Source organism: Dipodomys spectabilis, unplaced genomic scaffold (assembly GCF_019054845.1).
Source record: "Dipodomys spectabilis isolate Male_0828 unplaced genomic scaffold, ASM1905484v1 ptg000002l, whole genome shotgun sequence".
Classification (NCBI taxonomy): domain Eukaryota; kingdom Metazoa; phylum Chordata; class Mammalia; order Rodentia; family Heteromyidae; genus Dipodomys; species Dipodomys spectabilis.
In genome coordinates this window covers 29,490,993-29,514,912 of record NW_024870679.1, presented here as the reverse complement: position 1 = coordinate 29,514,912, position 23,920 = coordinate 29,490,993, and the positions used below count along the sequence as shown (strand labels likewise).

Genomic DNA, 23,920 nt, shown 5'->3' with positions numbered 1-23,920 from the left:
GGTTAGGGATGTTGAGTATTTCATCATGTATTTATTATTCTTGGCCATTTGTTCCAGTACTTTGTACTGTTAATTGATACTAATAGTAGTAATACAGAATGAAATAATTCTTAACCTGACAGATTAAGAATAAGTGGGAGTTTTGCATAAGAATAGGAAACAATGTTCAGCACCCAGAGTAGAATTTCCAAAGGAAAGAAAGAGAGAATCAAAATGTCAAGTAGTGAGTGTGATAGAAGATGAAGCTGGACAGACAAGATGGGGCCAGCTTAGAAAGTTTATTCCATACAATTTCATATGTATTCTATAAGAATGAAGGTAATGTCACTAAGAAAATTTTAGCAGCAACAACATTAAGGAAGGAAACAAAGTAGAATTCTTTTTGTTTCTGTAACTCTACATACATTTCTGATTCTAACACAGTAATGATGTCATTTCCTGAAAAAGTTCTGAGTCCAGTCTCAGATGATCCACATATCAATATCCAATTCTTCTTACTTTCAGCTATTCGAAAGATTTATTCCTAATTTAAACGCAAAACAAATCATTGTTGTCCTCTAATTTTTCTGACTCAACAACTTTTTCTATAATTGTTTTCAAAACAACTTATCAAAAATAACAATTAGAAATGTTTGTTACTTTGGAAGAATTTTTTCTTAATGCAATAATAAGCAGGTGGAAAATATTTTTAAAAATAATTGAAATAAAGGAGTATGTATTTTTATTCATAAAAATAACAATTAGATAGTACTAAAATGAATATATTTGTTAGATAAAATTCCACCCTCACATATTTTAGGTTCTTTATTTCCCCAGTCTCAGTACAGTTGATGGTCATCATTTTAAAAGTAGGAGAAAATTGAGGGAGATAACAATGTTCAACAAGAAATGTACTCATTACCTCACTTATGTAACTCTTCTGTATATCACCTTTACAATAAACTTAAATTAAGTAAAAAATAAATTTGGCCTGTGCCAAGGAGCCCTAGAGTTTCTCCTATTCTTTCCTGTAATGTTTTCAGGGTATCTGTTTTTACCTCGAGGCCTTTGATCCATTTGGAATTGGATTCTGTTTACCAGCTGATATATAAGGATCTAACTTTAGTTTTCTACAAGTATTTAACCAATTTTGCCAGCACCATTTACTGAAGAGGCTGTCTTTCTTCCACTCTAATTTTTGGCTCCCTAATCCAAGATTAAGTTGCCGTAAGTCTTTGGGTTCATTTCTGGGTCTTTAGTTCTGTTCCATTGGTCCTCAGGTCTATTCTTTTGCCAGGTCTGTTCTTGTGTACCAAGCTGTTTTGATTACTGCACCTTTGTAGTAGAGGTTGATGTTTGGTATTGATATTCCTCCAGCACAGTTCTTTCTGCTAAGGATTGTTTTTGCTATTTGGGGTCACTTATTGTTCCATCTCAATTTTTGGATTGTTTCCCCTATTTCAATAAAGAATGAGGTTGAGATATTGATGGGTACTGTTGTAAATAGCTTTTGGCAGTATTGTCACTTTCATAATGTTAATCCTCCCAATCCAGGAGCATGGGAGGTTTTCCCACTTCCTTAGTTTTGCTTTAATTTCCTTTTCCAGGTTTTTAAAGTTTTGTTCATAGAAGTCCTTCACCTCTTTGTTTAAGTTAACTCCTAGGTATTTTTTTGGGGGGGAGCTATTACAAAAGGAGTTGCTTTCCTGATCTCAGCCATGCTCTTCTCATTGATGGCATATCAAAAAAAACACTGATTTTTAATGGTTGATTTTATACCCTGCTACTTTGCCAAAGTTTTGGATCAGCTAGAGTAACCTGGGAGTGGAGTCTATGGGATTCTTTAAATACAGGATCATGTTATCTGCAAAGAGGGACAGTTTTACTTCATCTTTCCCTATTTGGATCTGCTTTATGTTTGCATCTTGCTGTATTGCTCTATTTAGGTATTCTAATACTATATTGAAGAGGAGTGGAGAGAGCAGACCTCCTTGTTTCATTCCTGAATTTAGAGGAAATGGTTTTAGCTTTACACCAATAAGTATAAAGCTGGCTGTAGGTTTGTCATACACAGCCTTTATTATATTGAGGAATGCCCATGGATTCCTAGTTCCTCCAGAGGAGGTGTTGGACCTTGCCAAATGCTCTTTCTGCAACTATTGAGATGATCATGAGATTCTTGTCTTTGCTCCTGTTGATATGATGAATTACATTAATTAACTTCATATATTGAACCAGCTTTGATCCTTGGAATGAATCCTGTTTGATCATGGTGTATGATTTTTTTGATGAATTGTTGAAGTTGATTGGCCAGAATTTTGTTAAGCTTTGCATCGATGTTTATCAAAAAATGGGTCTATAGTTCTCTGTCTGTTTTGGGGATAAGGGTTATTCTGGTTTCATAGAATAAGTTTTGAAGAGAACTTTCACTTGTAATTTCATTGAAGAATTGGAGGAGTGTTGGTATGTCTTCTGCTCTGAAGGCCTTGTAGAATTCAGCTGTGAATCATCTGGTCCCGGGCTTTTATTGGATGGGAGGTATTTTATTGCTGTTTCTATTTCAATGCTTGATGTTTAGTTTGGGCATATCAGTATTTGCTAGAAATTCTTTGATTTCTTCCAGATTCTCAAATTTGTTAGCATAAAGGTTTGAGAAGTATTCCCTTATAATGTTCCTAATCTTGATTGTTTCTGGGGTGATATTTCCATTATCATCCCTAATTTTGTTTATTTGGGTGTGTTCTCTTTTTTTGGTAAGATTTGCTAAGGGTCTATCAATTTTGTTAATTTTCTCTAAGAACTCACTCTTTTTTTATTCTTTCTATTTTTTGGACTCCCATTAGTTCGGATTTAATTCTAATTTTCTGTTTTGGTCTATTGTATTGGGGTTTGGCTTGTTGCACTTTTTCAAGAAGCTTCAGGTGCATCATTAAATTGTTGATTTGGGTTCTCTCCATTCTGTTGATGTAGGAACACAAAGCTATAAATTTTCCTCTGAGTACTGCCTTTTCTGTGTCCCAGAGAAGCTGTCAATTTTGTTAAATATCATGAACATGTGAATTACCTTTCTAATCTCTTCCATGGGCCACTGGTGAATCAATAATGTGTTCTTCAGTCTCCATGTGTTACAGAATTTTCTTTGGTGGCTTTTGGTGTTGAGCTCTAATTTTATTCCATTGTGTTCTGAGAGAATGCAAGGAATAATTTCAATGTTTCTGAATTTGGACAGATTTGTTTAGTGACCTAAAATGTGGTCTATTTTGGAGAATGTTCCATGATACTTTTAATAATATATAAAGTCCTTCTTTATATCTTCTCACTAATTTTAATTTGAAGTCTATTTTATCTGATATTAGGAATGTAACCCCAGCCTGTTTATGGGTGCCCTTTTTTTTGGTAGATTTTATTCCAGTCTTTCACTTCCAGAATATGTTTGTTTTTGTGGGCAAGGTATATCTCTTGAAGGCAATAGATAGAAGAATCTTGCTTTTTGATCCAATTAGACAATCTATGTTGTTCAATTCTAGAGTTAAGTCAGTTAATATTGAAAGGATTGAGAGGTGTTTGGTAGTTTCTTCCATATTATCCACCTTCTTGGGGGCTGTGCCTCCTGGGTTCTTACTATTATTATCTGATTCTCTGTTTAGGAGTCACTTCTCTGCCTTTATTGTGTTCTTGTTGGTTTTCTATGTGTTGGACATCTTCAAGTATCTTTTGTAATGCTGGTTGGTGGAGATATATTGTTTCAATTTTTCTTTCCTATGAAAGGATTTTATTTTTCCCTTGGTTATGAAGAAGAGTTTAGCTGAGTACACTATTCTTGGTTGATAGTTGTTTGTCTTTAGGATGTGGCATACATCCTTCCCGGCTCTTCTTGCTTTCATGGTCTCTACTGAGAAATCTGTATTCTGATTGGTTTTCCTTATAGGTTATTGATCTTTTTTTCCCTGGCAGTTTAAGGATCCTTTCCTTGGTATCTATTGATCCTGTGTGGATTATAATGTGATGGTGAGATGTCCTGTTCTGGTCTGGTCTGTTTGGAGTTCTAAAGGATCTGAATGTATCTGAATGGGTCTATCTTTTTGGATGTTTGGAAAGTTCTATGCTAGGATTATGTTAAATAAATTTCCCAGTCCTTTGGCTTCTGTCTGCAGGCCCTCCTCAATACCCATTAGCCTTAAATCAGGACTTCTGATGGTGTCATCTATCTGTTGAATGGATCTATCATATTTCTTGGATTTGTTTTGAATAATAGTCTATTCTTTCTCTATATAAGCCAGGCTAGCTTCAGTTCCAGAGATTCCATCTTCTGCATCATCTAGCCTACTGTCCAGATTTCTACTTTGTTTTTTATTTCCTTTCCTTCTAATTGATCAGTTTTGATGGCTTCAGTTTCTTTGTTGAAGCTTTATCTTAGATCTTGTATGGACTTCTTTACCTGCTTGATTTTGTTTTCTCTCAAATCCCTTAGTTGAGTGGCTCTACTTTCAATGGATTGTCTTTCCTCCTGCTGGTATCCATTCAGTTTTCTGTTTCTGGATTCCATGAATTCATCTATTAATCTTTGGTTAGCCCCATCATGCTCATGAATAGCCTTATGCAGGCTTTCGATCTTTCCATTCAGCAAGTTTACCAATAGTGTTTGTAGAGCATTTTGAGAACTATCCTTTGGATTATTCATTAACTTCTCTGTTGCCTGTTTATCTTGAATGGAAGTTGATGTTTCTTGATTTGCCATTTTTCTTTTCTATGGCTTGTTCTGCCCATTTGGGAATGAAAGCAAAACCAATTCCATGCTAGAACACTATTTTAGGGAAAGCAACCCAGTGCCCTGTAGTTGCAGACTTCAGAGGTATACAATCAATAATGGATATTTTCTCTCTATCTCTCCTTTTTTGGGGAGATGAGTCTATATGCAATTTTACACCGAACATAATATTAAGGCAGGCACCAACCCAGAGCTTTGTAGTTGCACTGATTTTGTAGGTTTATAATCGAAGGTAAGTATTTTTACTCTACCTTTCCTTTTTTTGGAAATGGAAGTACCTTCAATTTCACACCAGAACACTATTTTAAGACAAGCAACAGCACACACCCTGTAGTTGCACAGATTTTGAAGGTTCACAATCAAAGATAGATTATTTCACTATATCTCTCCTTTTTTTGGAAATGAAAGTATATCCACTTCCACACTAGAACACAATTTTAAGACAAGTACCAACCCAAAGCCTTAGAGTTGTGCAGTTTTTAGAGGTTCACAATCAAAGATAGGCTCTTTTTTTTGTTCTATCTATCCTTTTTGGATATGTAAGTAGGTCCAACACCATCTCAGAGAACAGTTTTAAGACAAAATCCAACCCTGGGCTGTGTATTTGCAGATTTTAGAGGTTCAAAATCATAGATAAGTATTCCCCTATCTATCTCTGCTTTTCTTTGTTGGGAGAAAGGGGTAATTGTGATTGTGATCCAGGAATGGGGATTATATCCAGTTATAACCAGTAATCCAATCTGTCCTGAGGTTTGAATCAATCTGGACCAAAAGATAACTCATAAGCCACTTTGACAAGTCAAAATGAGTACAGACACAGTCCAGTTCAACAACAAACCACTAGGGATCAATGGACTAAGAAAATCAAAGAAGGAGCAGAAGATGAGAAATTAAAAGGAAAATTATGAGGAGAAAATAAGATTCGGCAAATGTAGGGAAAGAAAAGAAGAGAGGGAAGATAACTAAGACATAAATTTAGGAAAAATAAAAATAAGGGAAAAAACAAAAATACATATAAAAGAGAAAAAAGAAAAAATTTAAAAATATATAATTATAAAGAAATAATACAACAATTAAAGCTACTAAGATTGAGAAATTGTGAATTGAGTAATCTACATCTGAAGTATGCATGCACATAGTGAAGGAGAAGGCCTAATGTTCACTGTCAGCTACGTATCTGGGAATGAACAGAACAACTGAGTAGAAAGAAAAAAGAAAAAAGAATAAAAGTGAAAAAAAATACTGAAAAAAGTGGAAAAATTCGAAAAAAGAATTATTTGATTTATTTGGGGGATCTTGTGTCTTCCCTATGTCTGTATCCAGTCTCTTGATGGTACCTCTGATTCCTTTGGGGTGTTCAGTTTACCTGCGGCTTTCTTAGTTTCTCAAATCAGTGTGCTTGAGTAAGCAGAAAGCTCTGCCTTACAGGCACAGGGTCTTTGTGATTCTCCCCCCCAGACTAGTTTAGTGGGAGGGTGATTTGCTTTATGTGTCTCACAGGAGGGAGGTGGCTGTTTTCTCTAGCTTGGGGTCACTATGAGGGAGCTTGGGGTTAGATGGGGTGGTGGCCTGTCTGGAATCAGTGGCTCTCCCCTGAGGGGCTAGCTACTGAGATACTCTTGCTGCCCAGCCTGAAGCCACTCTCAGATTTTATGCAATATCCATTTTTTATTTTTTAATATTTTTTTTGCCTTTTTTATTGTGAAAATACAGAGGGGTTACAATTACATGGGCAAGATAATGATTGTGAATATACTGTACAGAGGGGTTACAGTTACATGAGTAAGGTAATGAGTATATTTCCTAACCAACATTGTTACCTCCTCCATTGTTCTTCTCCAACCATCCCTTCCCTCTCCCCCACCAAGTTATAAAGTTCGTTTTCAACATAGTGTCTTGTACAATCAATGGGTCAAATAAGGATACAGGTTGACCCATTGGATTCGTTTTAGCTCCTGCAGCCAAGAAAGCTGCCTGCTATAGAGGGGCAGGTTGCCTCTGGCTCTTTTTACCTGGTAAAGAAAGTCACCTTGCTGGGCACCGATGGCTCACGCCTGTAATCCTAGCTACTCAGGAGACGGAGATCTGAGGATCATAGTTCAAAGTCAGCCTGGGCAGGAAAGTCCATGAGACTCTTATCTCCAATAAACCACTAGAAAATCGGAAGTGGCGCTGTGGCTCAAGCAGTAGAGCACTCGCCTTGAGCTGAAGAGCTGAGGGATAGCGCCCAAGCCAAGTTCAAGCCCCATGACCAACAGAAAAAAAAAAAGAAAAAGAAAAAGAAAAGAAAAGGAAAGGAAAGGAAAGAAAAGAAAGTCACCCACCCTGGGCAGGGCTGTCTCTGCCTGGGAAGGGCAACTTTTCCCTGGGTAGAGTTGAATCCCACTGGTCAGATTCCTTTGCCCTGTTGAAAAATGGTGTCACAGTCACTGTTTTTTAGGTCTGAGTTATCTGCTAGCTGCTCTGGCCCAGTCTTTGCCTGTATCAAAGATAGCGTTCTTCTTGGATGGTGGGGGAAGGGCTACCTTTCAAATGGTGTTGTATGAGAAGGAATGGGAATGTCTTGTGGGGTACTCACACCTTTCCCTTGTTTTTTGGGCTGTCTGCCATCTATCTGTGACCAAAAGGATGAAAAATTTCCTCTCCTTGTCAGTTTGAGCTGGCAGTGAGAAGAAGCTGCTCTAGCTCTATCTCTGGCACCTTTGTCTCAGGCTCTGTCTGCTACTATGGTGGCAGCCACAGCTCCCACCTCTGCCACCACTGTGGTCACCAGGCGTGAGCTAAAATCTGTCTCCTTAAACAGTCTGCTTGAATTTTTCCTGTCTGGCCAAAGTCTCTGTACTATGATGGCTCAATTGGTGTGACTCTCTATCCTTGGATTGTTTTGTGGAACACTAAAACTGGTTTTGTGAGAGCTCAGTTAGCCCCCAATTGCTCTTCTGCCATCTTCCTCCAGATCCAAAAGTTTACTTTTTAATCAAGATAGAAAATCTTTTTAAAATCCTTTTTTTGCAGATTGTGTCAGATCATTACAGCATTTAATTGTTCACAGTATAATTTCAATATGCTTCTGTTTTCTCATCTACAAAACTGAGAACATAGAATGGACCTCAAAAGGCCATTAGGGAGATGACATAGTTAACATAAAGAAAACAGTAAGAATACTGTCTGGCACACAATACTAAGTGCTGTAACTATTTCATTACTGATGGTGGTGTCATATCAACACACCCAAATACCCAGGTAACTTGCAAATGAAGGAATTTTGAGAACAGAGGCAGCAAAGTAGATAACAATATTTGCTCAAGATTTGCTCATAATTGACAACTACTAATTATATTTATTTATAAGGTACAATATGAAGTTTTGTTTTTTGTTTTTTGTCAGTCATGGGGCTTGAACTCTGGGGCCTGGGTACTGTCCCTGAGCTCATCAGCTCAAGGCTAGCGCTCTACCACTTGAGGCACAGTGCCATTTCCAGCTTTTTCTGTTTATGTGGTGCTTACAAATCAAACCCAGAGCCTCATGCATGCGAAGCAAGCACTCTACCACTAAGCCACCTTCCCAGTCCCAATATGAAGTTTTTAATCATAAATATATTGGAAAAAAGATAGTCAAGTTAATTAACATATCTATTACCTCACCCTGGTGACCATACTTAATAATAATGTATTATCTACTTGAAAATTGCTTTAAAATGTTTTACTTTCATCACTTAATATAATCTTTTTGTTGAAGATGTAGGATCTAATTAAATGCTGTGCACAAAAGCACATATTAGTATATCTCAAAGCTCACAATGAATAAATAATCTCAAACCCAGAGCTTCTCACACTTTCATTTTCACACGAGTCATTGAGACTTTTGGAAAATATAGGTTCTGATCAGTTAGACTGAGATAGAGCTTGAGAGTGTGCATTTCTAAGTCCTATGGGTGCTGACCCACAGCACCCACATTGTGATTAACAAGGCTCAACTGTTTGTGAGGGACTGGGGGACCCCATTAACAGGCAAAGAGGACTGAGTAAGACATTCAAGGTGTCTTGAAAGTCTAAGAGAAAAGACTTTTACTGGAAAACAGAATTTGAAGAGCATTCGTTCCCATGGGTTAAAGTCATAAACTGAGATGGAAAGATGGGGGATATGCATTATGGGGTAAAGTGGGATGATAAAACATGAGTAACTGCATGGAAGTCTTCCTGGGAATTCTTTCACAATTATTCCAAAGAACAGAAATCCCTTAAAGAAAAAGAAATCAATCACCTGAAAGAAGCATCCCACAAGCCTTCAGCCAGCAATTGTTCTTTATTACATAAATATTTATAGATCCATAGATGTTGAATTATATATTTCTTAATAGGCTATCATGAAAGATTCTTAGACTATCTCATTGCTCAGACTATGACTTACCGTATTCCTGATCCTCAGAGGGAAGTTCTGATAGTTCTAGGAAAAAAACACAAAGTGCAAACAAATCTTTAGTCCTGAATTTAAGAAGATTACAATTCTATACTCCTAGCTCTTCCTGTCCTGAAAACTCCCAATTCTTAGACTTTCATATACCGTAGGGTCAGTTGGACTGGCTGAAGTAACATAGTCATCCTTCAGCATCCACCAAGAACTGGCTCCAGGACATTCTCCACCCTCAAGTTTAGACTCAAAAATGCTTAGAGGCTCATGTTCTTTATACAGAGTGGCATAATATTTCATATAAATTATGCACATCTTCCCCTATTTTTTAAATCTTTAGGCTACTTATAATACATAATGGAGTGAGATTTGCTGTGTAAATAGCTGTTCTGCTATATGGTTAATGTGCACAACCAGCATAGGTTCAACACATCAACAACAATGAAGTGTTTTTAGATTCTGTTGTTTCACTTTGGAACCTGAAGATGAAAGGAAGAAGGGGAGGTCATGACCGTACCTAATACCCAAAGCCATAGCTAGTGAATGTTTAATTATAGGAAGTGACCAAAAGAGAGACCAAAACCAAAACAAACAAAAATGAAAGTTCAGGCAGTAGGAGGTTTGGGTTAGAGAAATAATGCCATTAGCACTTCCTTTTTCATCATATCTGGTGGGTAATTTGTACATACTCAGAAAGTTACACACACACACACACACACACACACACACACACACACACACACACACAATATCACCAGGCAATTGTGTACTGCTGCTTTTACTCCAAATAGCCATAACTTACACTTTCCAACTTGAACATGCACACTGTCTCTTCATAGGTGTCAGGTAAGAGGTCCTGTTAAAACTAAGGTTATACACATCTTTTTCTCCTGCTTACTCTAGATATTCTTCATATAATTAAAGATATTTAATACATATTTGGTCTCTCATGTTTTGTCTTCTGAAGCAAAGTAAAAGCAGCAGTACACAATATAATGGACAATAAGTGTCACGTGTTCAACATAGTTATTTAAACTTCCAATGAACACCCATATTCTCTTGTTTCTTATCAAACTTATTAACCTATGAAAATTATTGCAAAGACTTCCCACCATAGACCTAGTAGCTAGAAATCACACTTGGCTCAGCATTCATTGTTGCTTCTCATCAATCTATCTAAGTGAAGCAAATCATTGAAGGTCAAAATGGGAATAAATGTTCCAGGAATATATGCATGATCATGGAATGAATATCCCAGCACTCAAGGAGCTGAGGCAGGAAAATCTCAAATTCCCAGCTAAGGTGGGCTGCATACACATTGTTTTAAAAAAAAGAAAAGGGGGGGGAGACTGGGAGGGACGGAGGGACGAGGATAAAAATACAACTCAAAGATAGCATGCTTCCTTGGTAAGCCTTGGGCTTGACAGTTACCAAGAGATGATAACTGGTAGTTCCCAACTATACTGCTTCAGGTAGTTAAATCTTCACAACCACTATACGTAAACTGCAGCTCAGCCCACTGAATGTACTTGAACAGAGTTGCAAGGTGGTAATTAACCTACTTTCCCATCAAAGTAGGTTGCCTAAAAGTTCCTGCTTTGGACTTGTGGCTTGGTCTTTGTTGATTATTCTGCTAAGACAATATCAACATGTAAAGAAAGGGAAAGAGGAAGTACTTTGGAAGAAGGAAGATTTTTTGAAATGTAAGGTTTTTGCCTTAACTGATTGCTCTAAAATGGAAGAGGAATTAAAGCATACCTCAGATTGTTCAAGGTAGTATCAAGAGGGTGAATAATTAGGACACACATCAGATTGTTCAGGAAAATAGCAGAGGGTGAGAATATGTTTTGAGGTTGCTTATTATTATTTATCACAAAGTCTTTTAATGGTCACTTTATGTAAATACACACTACCCTCTTCAAACTAGCCAATCTTCAGCAGATTGTGAACCTGAGTTAGGCCTGTGCTAGCAGAGGGGTGGGGCGTGTGGGTTAAAAATAAAAAGGAAGCAGCTTGCCAGATTTTTGGCTGATGGAGCACCATTCTACAGAAGTAAACTTTGTTTTGCCAAGTTCCTTTTGAGTTGGTGTTCTTATTCCTCCAGGATAACTCCAACATCCTGAGCTGTTTCTATCATGTTGGTTAAGGAAAAAATTGAAACAAAGCAGAATCTAGACTCCAGTGTCCTATTGCCCATGTGAATACCATACATTTTGATTCCTTCTTATCAAATTTTACAGAAAAAATCAAACACCAAAAGCATCTATCTTCTAGTGTAAAAAGCTAACAACATTGTTAAACCAACTTTCTTTTTCCTATTTTCTGTTTTCCAAGCAAGAATTTAATTTACTGTAACAGTGTTAAAGTATAGAAACATGGAAAAGTGAGGGAAACATTTCCTGTTCCCCATGAAAGACATCAGTTAAAGACTCAAAATGATGGCTCCTGCCTGTAGGGTATTTTTTTACTTTTTGAGCTGAGAAAATATAGTTGCCATGTTATCTAGGAACTTGCAATCCTTAGACAATTGTTTGGAGTGGGTAAGATGAGTGAGACCCATCCAAAACACAGGTAACCTTTAGGACTTCCTTTTGTCAGATTTGTCTTTCATTCTTTCTGTCTTTACTCATGCATAGAAAGATTCCAGATTTTTACCATTTCTGATTTAGCAAATCTCTTATATTTCAGAGGGGAACATGGGCTTAGCCCCTTCTAGGTCTTCTAATCTTATAACTTAAAAGAATATGGTAGGATAGAATCTTATTTGTTTTTTCAGGGTTTTTTTTCCTGTAAATTAGCTTTCTGTATAAGCTAACTTCTCTTTCAAAAGCTGCCTGTGAGAACATTCATATCTTTTGTAGGCAGCCTGTGCAGACAGACACAAAGCCAAGTTATGTTGACTCTGACAACAGCTGTGAAGACACAAAACTGGATTGAAAGAAGTTCCTAGATGAGCACCCTGCTTGTTCATATTTAGTTGCAGTAAATTTAGAATGAAGTTTCAGGCAGAAAGCAGTAGACTCCTACTTTTAAATCTTCTTACTGGGATTATCTCAGTACTTTCTTTCTATTTGTCTTTCTTACTTAGAAGGAACTTGGAGACAAGGAGGACTGACTAGAGATAGAAGTGAAAGAAGGAGGAAAAATGTGTGGAAATTATGTGAGTCACGTTCTTGCTGTATCAGTCTGTGATCTTAACCAAACAGATTTCAGGCCCCTAAAGCCTGTGTATTCATGCTCAGCACCAGCAATGGTGGGGCAATCACATATTATGTTTCTCCTGTTAAGCTGCAATAGAATCGCTAAAGTATGCTCAAGATATGTTTGACCCCAAGTTTTTTTGAGAACTACTAATCACTTAGATTAAACTTGACCTATACTTTATAGAAAGTACAAAAGATTATCACAAAACTTATTAAATGACACTCTGTTCCCAAAGCACAAATGTACAAAATCAGCTCTACTCCTCAGGACAACAGGTTAAGTGTCAGGGATAAAATCAGACTAGGAGACTGGCACCAGTGGCTCATGCCAAAATCCTAGCTACTCAAGAGGCAAAGGCTCCAAGTCAGCACAGACAGGAAAGTTTTTAAGACTCTTATCTCCAATTAAATTGCAGAAAAAGCTGGAAGTGATGCTGTAGCTTCAGTGGTATCCAGGTAGGTAGCCTTAAAGCAAAAGGAGCTCAGGGACAGCACAAATGCCCAGAGTTCAAGCTTCAGGTCCATTATAAAATGATTAGGATGGGGCTAGGAAGTTGGCTCAGTGGTAGAGCGCTTGCCTTGAGCTGAAGAGCTGAGGGACAGCACCCAGGCCCATAGTTCAGGTCCCACGACTGGACCCAAAATATAAAAATAAAATAAAATAAAATGATTAAGATAATTAGAACAGACTTAGAGACATGGTCATCAGAAGAAAAGTTGGGCCTGAATTAGTTCCAGATTGGAATAGTACTGTAAAGAAATTTTGAGTGTTGTATGAAAGCGAACGTTAGCACTGCCCTTGATAAGGATAACAACAAGCATAACCCAGATGCCCTCAGTAGATGAATGGATCAAGAAAATGTGGTCTATATACGCAATGGAATTCTATGCCTCCATCAGAAAGAATGACATTGCCCCATTTGTTAGGAAATGGAAAGAATTGGAAAAAATTTTATTAAGTGAAGTAAGCCAGGCCCAAAGATGGTTTCCCTTATTTGCAATATCTAGTATATGTCTGAGTCAAGCAGAAAAGGTTAGATAAGGTGATGTTAGGAAAATGAACCCTAAGATATGTATTTAAATGATTTTTTTCTTTCATGCATTTGTTTCTAACGCAATTATAAGATGATTTCTTTGTTGCTTTGTATGTCCCTCCCCCACAGTACAACCCCTGCTTTCACTGTATTTGATGTCGGTATAATTTGTGGAGGGGAAGGGGAAAAACAAGTCGTTTAAATAAGGATACAGGTGGACCCGTTGCAACAATGAGAAGTACAAGTGATCATGTCGAAAACGAACTTTACAACTTTGGTGGGGGGTGGGGAAGATTGGGTAGGGGGGTAGGAGGAGGCTGGGAAGGGATGGGAAGGGGAAACAAAGGAGGAGGCTACAATGCTTGATAAGAAATGTACTCATTATCTTGCCCATGTAATTGTAGCCCCTCTGTACAGTATTTTCACAATAAAAAATAAATAAAAATTTAAAAAAGAAAATGTGATATATATATATATATATATATATATTCTATAATATATATAATGGAATTCCATGCCTCCATTAGAAAGAATGACATTTGTTAGGAAATGGAAAGATTGGGAAAAATTGTATTAAGTGAAGTAAGCCAGGCCCAAAGGAAACCATAGGTCCTATGGTTTCCCTAATTTGCAATAACTAGGATATGTACAGGACAAGCAGAAAAGGTCAAAAGCTATGTATATATAACCATATAAGATGATGTTAAGGGAAATGAATCCCAAGACAGGGACATAAGTGGGGTTTTTTTCTTGCTATTGTTTTTAACATAGTTAAAATGTACTATGTAATTTTTTTGTTTCTTTTGTATGTTCTTCCCCCAGGGTATAATCCCTGTTTTCACTGTATTTGGTTCCAGTGCCCTGCATCTTGTATATACACTTTTCTAATTTGGGGAGGGGAAGGGAAAAAACAAAATGCTTAAATAGGGATACAGGTTGACCCATTGCAACAATGAGATGTACAAGACATTATGTTGAAAAACGAACTTTACTATTTAGGTGGGGGGAGAGGGGCGGGGGACAGGGAGTGTAGTTGTGGAGGTGAGAGGGAAGGGATGGTAGGGGAAAAACAAAGGAGGAGGTAACAATGCTCGATAGGAAATGTACTCATTATCTTACTCATGTAACTGTAACCCCTCTGTACAATATTTTTACAATAAATAATGTGTTTTTTAAAGAAATTTTGAAGGGCAATTGGTGAAATTTGAATATAGGATAAATATGTAAAATTAGCACTTGTTGAACTGGAAAGTGATTAATGTAAACAGGATGAAAAGGTAGCAAAAACCATGCAAAGCAAGATTTGATTCTTGTAAAAATTATAATTTAAAAGGAAATATAATAAAGCATATCTGTAGGTGATTTTGCAGGATACTTTTTTTTTTTTTTTTTTATTTGAAAACATACTGTACAGAGGGGTTACAATTACATGGGCAGGAAAATGCATACATTTCTTACCAAGCATTGCAGCCTCCTCCTTTGTTTACCCTTCACCTCCCTTCCCAGCCTCCCCCCTCCCCCCCACCCAATCATACCCCTCCTCCCTCCCCCCCACCGACATTGTAAAGCTGGTTTTGACATGACATTTTGTACTTCTCATTGTTGCAACAGGTCCACCTGAATCCTTAAACGACTTGTTTGTCCCCATCTCCTCCACATGTTATACTGACATCAAATATAGTGAAAGCGGGGGTTACACTGTGGGGGAGGGACATACAAAGCAACAAAGAAATAATATTATAAATGCGTTAGAAACACATGCATGAATGAAACAAAAACATTAAAATACATATTTGAGGGTTCGTTTTCCTAACATCACATTCTCTGACTTTTTCCGCTTGACTCATACCTATACTAGATATTGCAAATAAGGGAAACCATGGGACCTATGTTTCTTTGGGCCTGGCTTACTTCACTTAATATAATTTTTTCCAAGCCTTTCCATTTCCTAACAAATGGAGCAATGTCATTCTTTCTGATGGAGGCATAGAATTCCATTGTGTATATATACCACATCTTCTTGATCCATTCATCTACTGAGGGGCATCTGGGTTGGTTCCATAACTTAGCTATGGTAAATAATGCTGCAATAAACATAGTTGTGCTGGTAGCTTTAGTGTGGCCTTGTTTGTGGTCATTTGGGTAAATGCCCAAAAGTGGGATTGCTGGGTCATTGGGGAGCTCTATATGGAGTCTTTTGAGGAACCTCCATACTGCTTTCCAAAGTGGTTGAACAAGTTTACATTCCCACCAACAATGAAGTAAGGTTTGCAGGATACTTTTTAATTTAGTTGAATTTTGATTTGATTTGGGGTCTTTGTTAGCCTTTCTACAATGCTCATAAAACTACATTTATAGTGATAAAGTTATTTCAATTAGAAAACATAAGCTGGAAGTGTGAGGGCTCATGTCTGTAATCCCAGCACTTGGGAGGCAAAAGCAAGAGGATCATGAGTTAAACACCAGTCTGGTATACATAGTGAGACCTCGGCGCAAAAGAACAAAAAAAGATGTTATTGAACTGGAAGTACATGGACCTTCCCATAGCCTATTGGATTCTACAATACATAACTTGCATGTAGATACTGAAGAACTAAACCCAAAGATGGCATTTCTTCCAGTAGAACCCTAATTTCTGTGTACCCCTTTGAGTTCAGGTGACAGAGTTTCACACTCATTTCTTAAAATCAAAAATTTCATTTTTGATCGTTGTCAGCTACTGCCTGTCACTATCAACTGCTTGCTGTCACTGGCTGTGATGACCTGTAAGAAGAGAATTTGGGCTTCTGCCTTATTTCTAGTGTCTAGGGCTCCATTTCCTATTCTCGAAGACATGTCACTTTTGCCTGCCCTCAAAACAAGAACTCCAAATCCTTGGCATGGATGTGTCAGTAAAATGACAGAATGCCCAGAACTATGATGCAGCATTTATCTGAATTCCCAGCATCATCTCATGGCAGAAACTGCTGCTGTTGTACTCGGCCTGTCAAATTGGACCCTCACTGGTCGCTGTTATCTATTCAAATTGTCCCTATCTTGGCATGCACATTACACTGCAGGTGACCAGCCAGCTGCCTTCATCCAGTTAGCCTTGCTTCATTTCCTACTTTGTCCTAGCTTCACCTTCACCTACCAACTGATCCATGCTGCAGAAATCTAGAGCCTGCAAGTCCAAGACCATTACAAAGCCAAACCTCAATCATCTGAGAAAGAGGCTCGTTTTAAACTCTTTACATACAGCAGGTGCTAGAACTCTAGTCTACAAGTGAAACCAATATCAGATGCTTTTTTTTTTCCTTTCTTAGTTTAGTCATTCACATAGTAAACATTTATTGACCCTCATATAGGGCATCAAATTCTACACTGGGTGCTGAGACTTTGTAAGTGAAAAAGAGAATACCTATTCTCAAGTTTAATGATTTTAATATATCAGGATAATAGATTTTAAGCAAATAAGCACACCAATATTTACATGCAAATGTGATATGGTAGGTTCTATAAAGAGGAAGTACACAGTATGATAACAGCGTTAAAGCTGAAATGGAAAGGGTAAAAGGTGGCATGGTCAGTAGTCTCATCAAAGGACAAGAATGAGCAGAGCGCTTTTATTAGGAAGGAACTTGGCATCTGTAAAGAGCTGAAACAAGGCCAGTAGAGCTAGAGAACACTGGTCCAGGGCTCATTATGTGATGTGAGGCTGGAGAAGTGAGATGGATGGCAAATAGTCAAAATTCACTGCCATATCACAGGTCTCAGCTGTTCCCCATGTAGATGTCCTTGCAAAATATAAATTCTGGAGCACTAAGATCTAAGGTATATCTGTGGGCTGTCTTCTCAGAAAAAGAAAAGTATGTTATACAAAAAATATGAAAGAATTGCTTCTGAGACCAGAAAGGTAACAGTATCTTGGCATAAAGGTGAGGTACTGAAAACAACAAAATCATTAGCCCATTGCACTAGTAATCTTTTTTCATCATCCTGGTAGATGGAATTTACAGAAACAAAAAAAAATGCAGTGAAGTTAGAGAAGGCTTGGGGACAGATAACAGAGAAAGATCCAGAAAACATAAAGTATTACACTAAAGACAGGAAAAAGATGAGATTAAGGATGACCAACATCTATGAAGATATACAACAGTTCTAGGGAAGAGGAAACTAAACACTGCATGTTGTAACCAGAAATGATGTGTACTTTTACAAAATGTAAAAAGTTTAAAAACTTGTAGCCTGACTTAAAAAAATACATTTCAGACAGATGAGATTTCATTCTGCATTATGCCTCAACACAGCGGAGTCAGAAAGACATGGGCCAGCACTGCCTCTCAGTCTCTATGGAATGCCAAGCACAGATTGTAAGTCTTGCCTCATCTGTGAAATGGGATGCTCTGTCACAAGATTGTGGGAAGAAGCAAATAAGATGATGCTTGAAATGCTTCCTACATGGACATTACTTAATAGGTACTTGGTAAACCTTAATACCTTTGCTTATAGGACTCAGTAACATCCAAACACGGAACCGTATCAATATAAAATAGGTGCATGAGGAAAATAAGAGGTTGTTAATGCAAAAGATAAGCATTAGTTAGGGTCTTGATCCTGCTGATATTTCAGGAAACAGGCAGAACTATGAAGTAAGTCTCAAAAATACACTAAATAGTATCCCTCCAAATGCAAAATACTCCAATAGAAAGCCATTGCTAATTAAATAGGCAGGCGCCTCCCCAGGCCATTTCAGAGCTTATTCAGTTGGATGTCACAAGCTTTTGCCACCATGATTGACATCCTTTGCCACATTCATGCATGCACACATGTTTTCCAGGATTCCTCAGCTCATATTTTTGTTTCTTCTCTTTAAATACTGTCCTCTATTAACTCATCCCCAAATTTTATTTGTCCTAGATAGCTTCAACAATATAATGTAAGTCATTGTGTAAGCATATTATGCTACAGATTTCAGAATGAAATTGGGTAATTTATACATATTTATGTTAATTACATCTTAAAAGATATCTCAAAGGACAGAAATATAAACACAATTCTTTATAGAAACCATGGCCTCCAGCTGATGTGTGACAGACAAAATAATATATTTGGCAATAATTTTACAGTCTTAGAATTCTTGCAATTAATTGATGCTCTGCCTCTTTGTAAGGCAAAATATGTTTCCCAATGCACCCTATTGCCAATTTTCAATAAACAACAAAAAAAACTTTTTGGTACCCCCACTGAAAAGACAAAATGTTACTGAATGAAGACCAATGGATATTACCTCAAGCAACACCATCCTCAATAAATACATCCATAGCTCTAAAAGTCATCTGCTTGGTGTCAGACCTTTGAATGTGGAAAGGTGTGACCTCATTCTACATCAGCTTCTATAGTACACCACAATGATTAATGTGGCAAGAATGGTGCTAAAGGGACAGGTAGTCGGTAGGAAACAGAAGCTAACATTTACACACAAAATTACAAACTTCAAGTGCTTGTGAAAGACTGCTAGTTGATTTTTCTATTGTGTTTTGGGTGAGAGAATTTGTAGAGATGTAATTTTTCTATCTATTAACTATTTTCCATAGAACTACACTTTTTAATTCAGCCAACTAAAAGTTCTTGATCATCTTCTTTGTACAGTGTGGGATGAGGGCCACAAAGAAACATCAAGATCCTGTTCTGCCTCTGAAAGGTTGGCAGTCCAGTGAAATTGAATTTTACTATATCTCTTAGGCAGAATTAGTACATAGGAACATCATCAGAAAACAAAGGGAAAAATGAGACGTTGTGATAGTCAAAGTACAATGTCTACAAGTGAGCTACCTCAGGGATTCAGAGCAAACTACTGGCAGGCATAGTGATATATTGCATTTTTCAATGCACAATCAATGTTCATTTTATCCAGATCCTTGGAACTAGAGAGCAGGTAAGATAAAAAGCATCCAGCAATTTTTACTCATGCCAATGCATTACATCATGCAGAAGTTGAAAGAAGTTTCAAGTCCAATGAGACAGGAAAGCTAAATGTGATCCATGAAGCATTATGCAAATGTTTCTGATGCCAAAATACTAGTCAATTTCCCAACTTTCAAGAGAAACCTGAAGGTGAGTTTATTTCACATATATCTATCTGCCTTTGCAGAATGTCTACTTATGTTTCTTTCTTTAAAGGTCGGAAGCAAAACAATACCCATGTTTCAGAAGAGGCACAGGAGCAGAGAAGGAAAAAAATGTATAAGTTGAATTAGCATAAGCCACCAAATATCTAATGAATTGAAGATAGAGAAGGATTAAACAGCCAGAAATATAAAACTTGAGGCTTGTTTCTTTCACAGCCATTGAGCCATGACAGAGTCTAATCACAAAATATAGGAGAGCACGACTATAATCCTCAAAGAAAAGCAAGGGAAACTCTGATATCCCCAAGGGAGGGGAGAGAGGGAAAACGAAGACAAAGAAAGAAAATTAGATCATTTTACATATATATATATATATATACACCTACATGCCTTTAAAAGTGTTTTATTAGTGTATATTGCTTCTATAAAATAATGAGTTTCATTGTGATATTTTCATGCATGCCTGTGATGAGCTTGGGTCATATTGAGCCTCCATAGCTGCTCCCTTCTCCTCTCTATGGTCCCTTCATCTGCTATCTATAGGACTTCTGGAATATTTTAATATCTTGAATCTCAACAGCTCACACCTGACAATGATAGGGAGTTTTGTTTTTGATTTGTTTTGCTTTATGTCATGGGGGTGAGCTGAAATATAACTGTTCCTTTATTATCCTCATATACTTAGATATGTTCTCTGTTAAAGGTCAATCACTGTGATTTATGAATTTTGCAAGATTTTCATTTTGAACCCCAAATGAGTTGAGAATGACAGTTTCCAGCATAGCATTGATAGGTAATTCAACAGAGATTTTACTTGCCATGATTTGATGAGGAAAAAAAATAAAGGAAATTTAGCACTTCACAATACAGTTGATGTGGATGGCACTTTTTTTAATGCACTAACATTGCCATTTTGCTCTACTTGACTTAAAGATAATGTAAAGATCGAATTATTTTTATTCCAACATGAGAACCTAAGAGATACAGGGAATTTTTTTCTGTATTTTCCAAATTCCACAATTAGAATTTTTTTTTAAAAAAAACAAAAAGTGATAGCCATTTCTTTTTTAATTGGAGAGGTAATAGATCTCTTGTGCTATGCTTCTTTAAATAGCAGCACAACTATTAGTGATAAGCACAGAAACTTCCAGAGTATCATTAATTTCACCTTTATCTCGCCTACTATAAATACATTTAGAGCCAAAAGCCATTGGCTCATCCCTATAATCCTTGCTAGTGAGGAGAATGAGATTTGAGGATTGAGGTTCAAAGCCAACTCTATAAGAAAGTCTTTGAGACTCATCTCCAATTAACCACTATACACACACACACACACACACACACACACACACACACACACACACACACAGGGATGTGAGTGTGTATGCAATGGGAGATAACAGAGTAACACTGACCAAGATGCATTGTAGGCTGGGCACCCCTGGCTCACACCTGTAATCCTTAGCTACTCAGGAGCCTCATCTAAGGGTCACTGTTCAAAGCCAGCTCAGGCCAGAAAGCCTGTAAAAGGCTAGAAGTGAAGCTCTGCCTCAAGAGGTAGAGGACTAGCCTTGAGCAAAATGCTTAGGGACAGTACCTCAGACTGAGTTCAAGCTCCAGGACCAGCACATATACACATAAAAAAGGATGCATTGGGCTGGGAAGGTGGCTCAGAGGTAGAGTGCTTGCCTTGCATGCATGAGACCCTGGGTTTGATTCCTCAGCACCACATAAGCAGAAAAAGCCGGAAGTGGAGCTATGGCTTAAGTGATAGAGCGCTAGCCTTGAGCTGAAGAGCTGAGAGACAGTGTTCAGGCCCCACGACCGGCCCAAAAAAAAAAAAAAAAAAAAAAAGGATGCATTGTACTTATATTTTGACAGTCAATTTGAAACTCCTTTGTGTGTGTGTGTGTGTGTGTATATATATATATATATATATATATACTAAATATGTATAAAATCATATATATCATATGTGAGTATATATATATATATATATATAAATAATATGAACTGTAGCACTCAGTTTTACTCTTGTAATTGAATAGTTTACTAATACTAATGGCTTAGTCCATAACACATTCCCGGGTGTGTACACATTTCAATCTTAACCATCCTAAACAATAATTATCAAATATTTGTTAATATCTACTATCTTTCAAAGCCAGGGATACAAGAATATACAAAGAAGATATAATTTTTGCCTTCTTTGAAATTCTAGTCTACTAAGTAGATAGACAACTAAAAGGTAAGCATATAAAAATGCAATTACAAACAGTATTTAGTGCTTGTGAAGGAAACCTACAGTTGCTATGACACAGTATAATAAAAAAAAGTGTTGATGTGGGAAATATAAAGAGAACACTGACAAAGGACAGAGCAAGACATTAAACAGCAGATTTCAGAGCACTGGACCATCAGCTCTAAAGGGAAACAACCAAGTGAGCCTTTTAATTGTTCCAGATTATGGTTTGGAACAATGCTGAAGTCACAGATCCAAAAATGGGAACCTCAAACATCCCAGTAATTACACTGTGCCTAAAACCTCTGGGGAATATATGTGTGTGTGTGTGTGTGTGTGTGTGTGTGTGTGTGTGTGTGTGTGTGTGTGTGTGTGTGTGTGTGTGTGTGTAAAGATATGTAAAAAAATATCACTATATAGACAGTTGCTGGTGACTCACATCTATAATCCTAGCTATTCTGGAAACTGAGATTTTAGGATTGTGGGTTGAAGCCAGCCTGAGCAGGAAAGTCCTTGAGATTCTTATCAACAATAAACTATTCAGAAAAAGTAGGAAATGGCCTTGTGACTCAAATGATAGATCACTAGCCTTGAGCCCAGGATGCTTGGGGACAGCACCCAGGCCCAAAGGTCAAACCCCAAGACCAGCAAAAAAAGAAAGAAAATATCACAATATTAAATGGATTAATTCATAAACTGATGAAAAGAGAGGGACAGAAAAACATATTGAACCTAATTTAAACACTAACGAGTGTATTCTTTACCTAAACTTCACAGATGCTGAAATAAATAGCAATTTTGTGCTTTCATATATTACTTAAAATATTTAACTTCAATTAAATGCAATACTAAATTAAAATATCCAAAACTATATGATGAAAAATGAGTGAGATTTTTCCCAATTTTAAAGAATTATAAAACTGAAAAGCCAAGAATATCAACAGCCATGATCAGAATTAATATGAAAAAGAAAACCACAATAGGAAACAGCATTAAACTGATAAAACACAGCAAAAGGAGAAAATAAACCCTTAGTCACAGCCAAAGAAGACAAATACACTACGGAATAAATGGCAGAAGCTTCTTCTCGGAGATCTAAGACAAGGAATGACATCTTTGAAGCCTCGAAGGAGTATAGAAAGAAAATTCTACAGACAGAGGAAACCCTTTAAAAAAATCAAAATGAAATAAAACCAGAAAAATGTGGAGAATTCATTGGCAGAGATCTGTATGTTAATATTAACATAAGTTCTTCCAGTTAAATAGAAAGCTGGAGCTACACAAAGGAGTGAAAAAGCAATCAAAATGATAAATAGAAAAATGTTGTCTCTCTTTTCTTAATCTCTCCTCTCTCTCTTTTCTCTCTCCCTCCTCCCTTTTACCCTGCCCACCCCCTCTCTTTCAGCGATACCAAGCAAATACATTGCCTTTTCCTTCATGTCATACCCTCTTTCTTTCCTTCCTTCTTTCTTTCTTTCTTCATTTCTTTCTTTTTCTTTTTTGCACCTTTGGTTTACGTGTTTTTCAGATAGGATCTTGTGTATTGCTTGGATAGCCTGAACTTTAATCCTTTTATCTATACCTCCAGTGTACTGGGATGATAGGCATGCATCACCATGCTCAGGTTGTTTGCTGAGCATAGGGCCTTGCTACCTCTTTTCTTGCTACCTCTTTTCTCCAGGTGGCATTGAACCTGAATCCTCTGAAGCTATACCTCCTGAGTAACTGGCATGAGCCACCAATTAAGTTATAATTGGCTATTAGAGCAAAATAATAGTAATGTATTGTGGAATAAAAAATGTGAAATTTGTGACAATAACTAGACCATAAACAGGTTAATTACCCATGTGTAGGTTATAAGAATCCTATACTAAACTTGGGTTTATACTAAACACTAAAATGATATACTATCATTTGATAGCAGACTATGGCAGATTTAAGAAGTATGTAAGTTATTGCCTAGAGCAATCATTGCTCTGGTTTGATGCTTAGATTTTCCCCAAATTTATATACTACAATCCTAACACCCAAGGTACAGGAGTTCAGAGGTGGATATCAACTCCTATGGGAAGTGATTTAAGTCATGGCAAAACCTTTATGAATGAGATTAATGTCCTTACGAAAAAGACCCCATAAGACTGACCCTTGCCATTTCCATCCTGTATGTATAGACA

The 23,920-nt window shown here is 37.1% G+C and overlaps 1 protein-coding gene across 1 annotated transcript in view; it reads right to left on the bottom strand.

Moving 5' to 3' along the window:
- Nucleotides 1-23,920, bottom strand: part of Slc44a5 (solute carrier family 44 member 5) — a 282,321-nt gene that overhangs the window by 158,351 nt on the left and 100,050 nt on the right. The window contains exon 2 of the mRNA XM_042685519.1: nt 9,158-9,193. Coding sequence (XP_042541453.1) covers nt 9,158-9,193 — 36 coding nt within the window. The remainder of the gene's footprint in view (nt 1-9,157; nt 9,194-23,920) is intronic.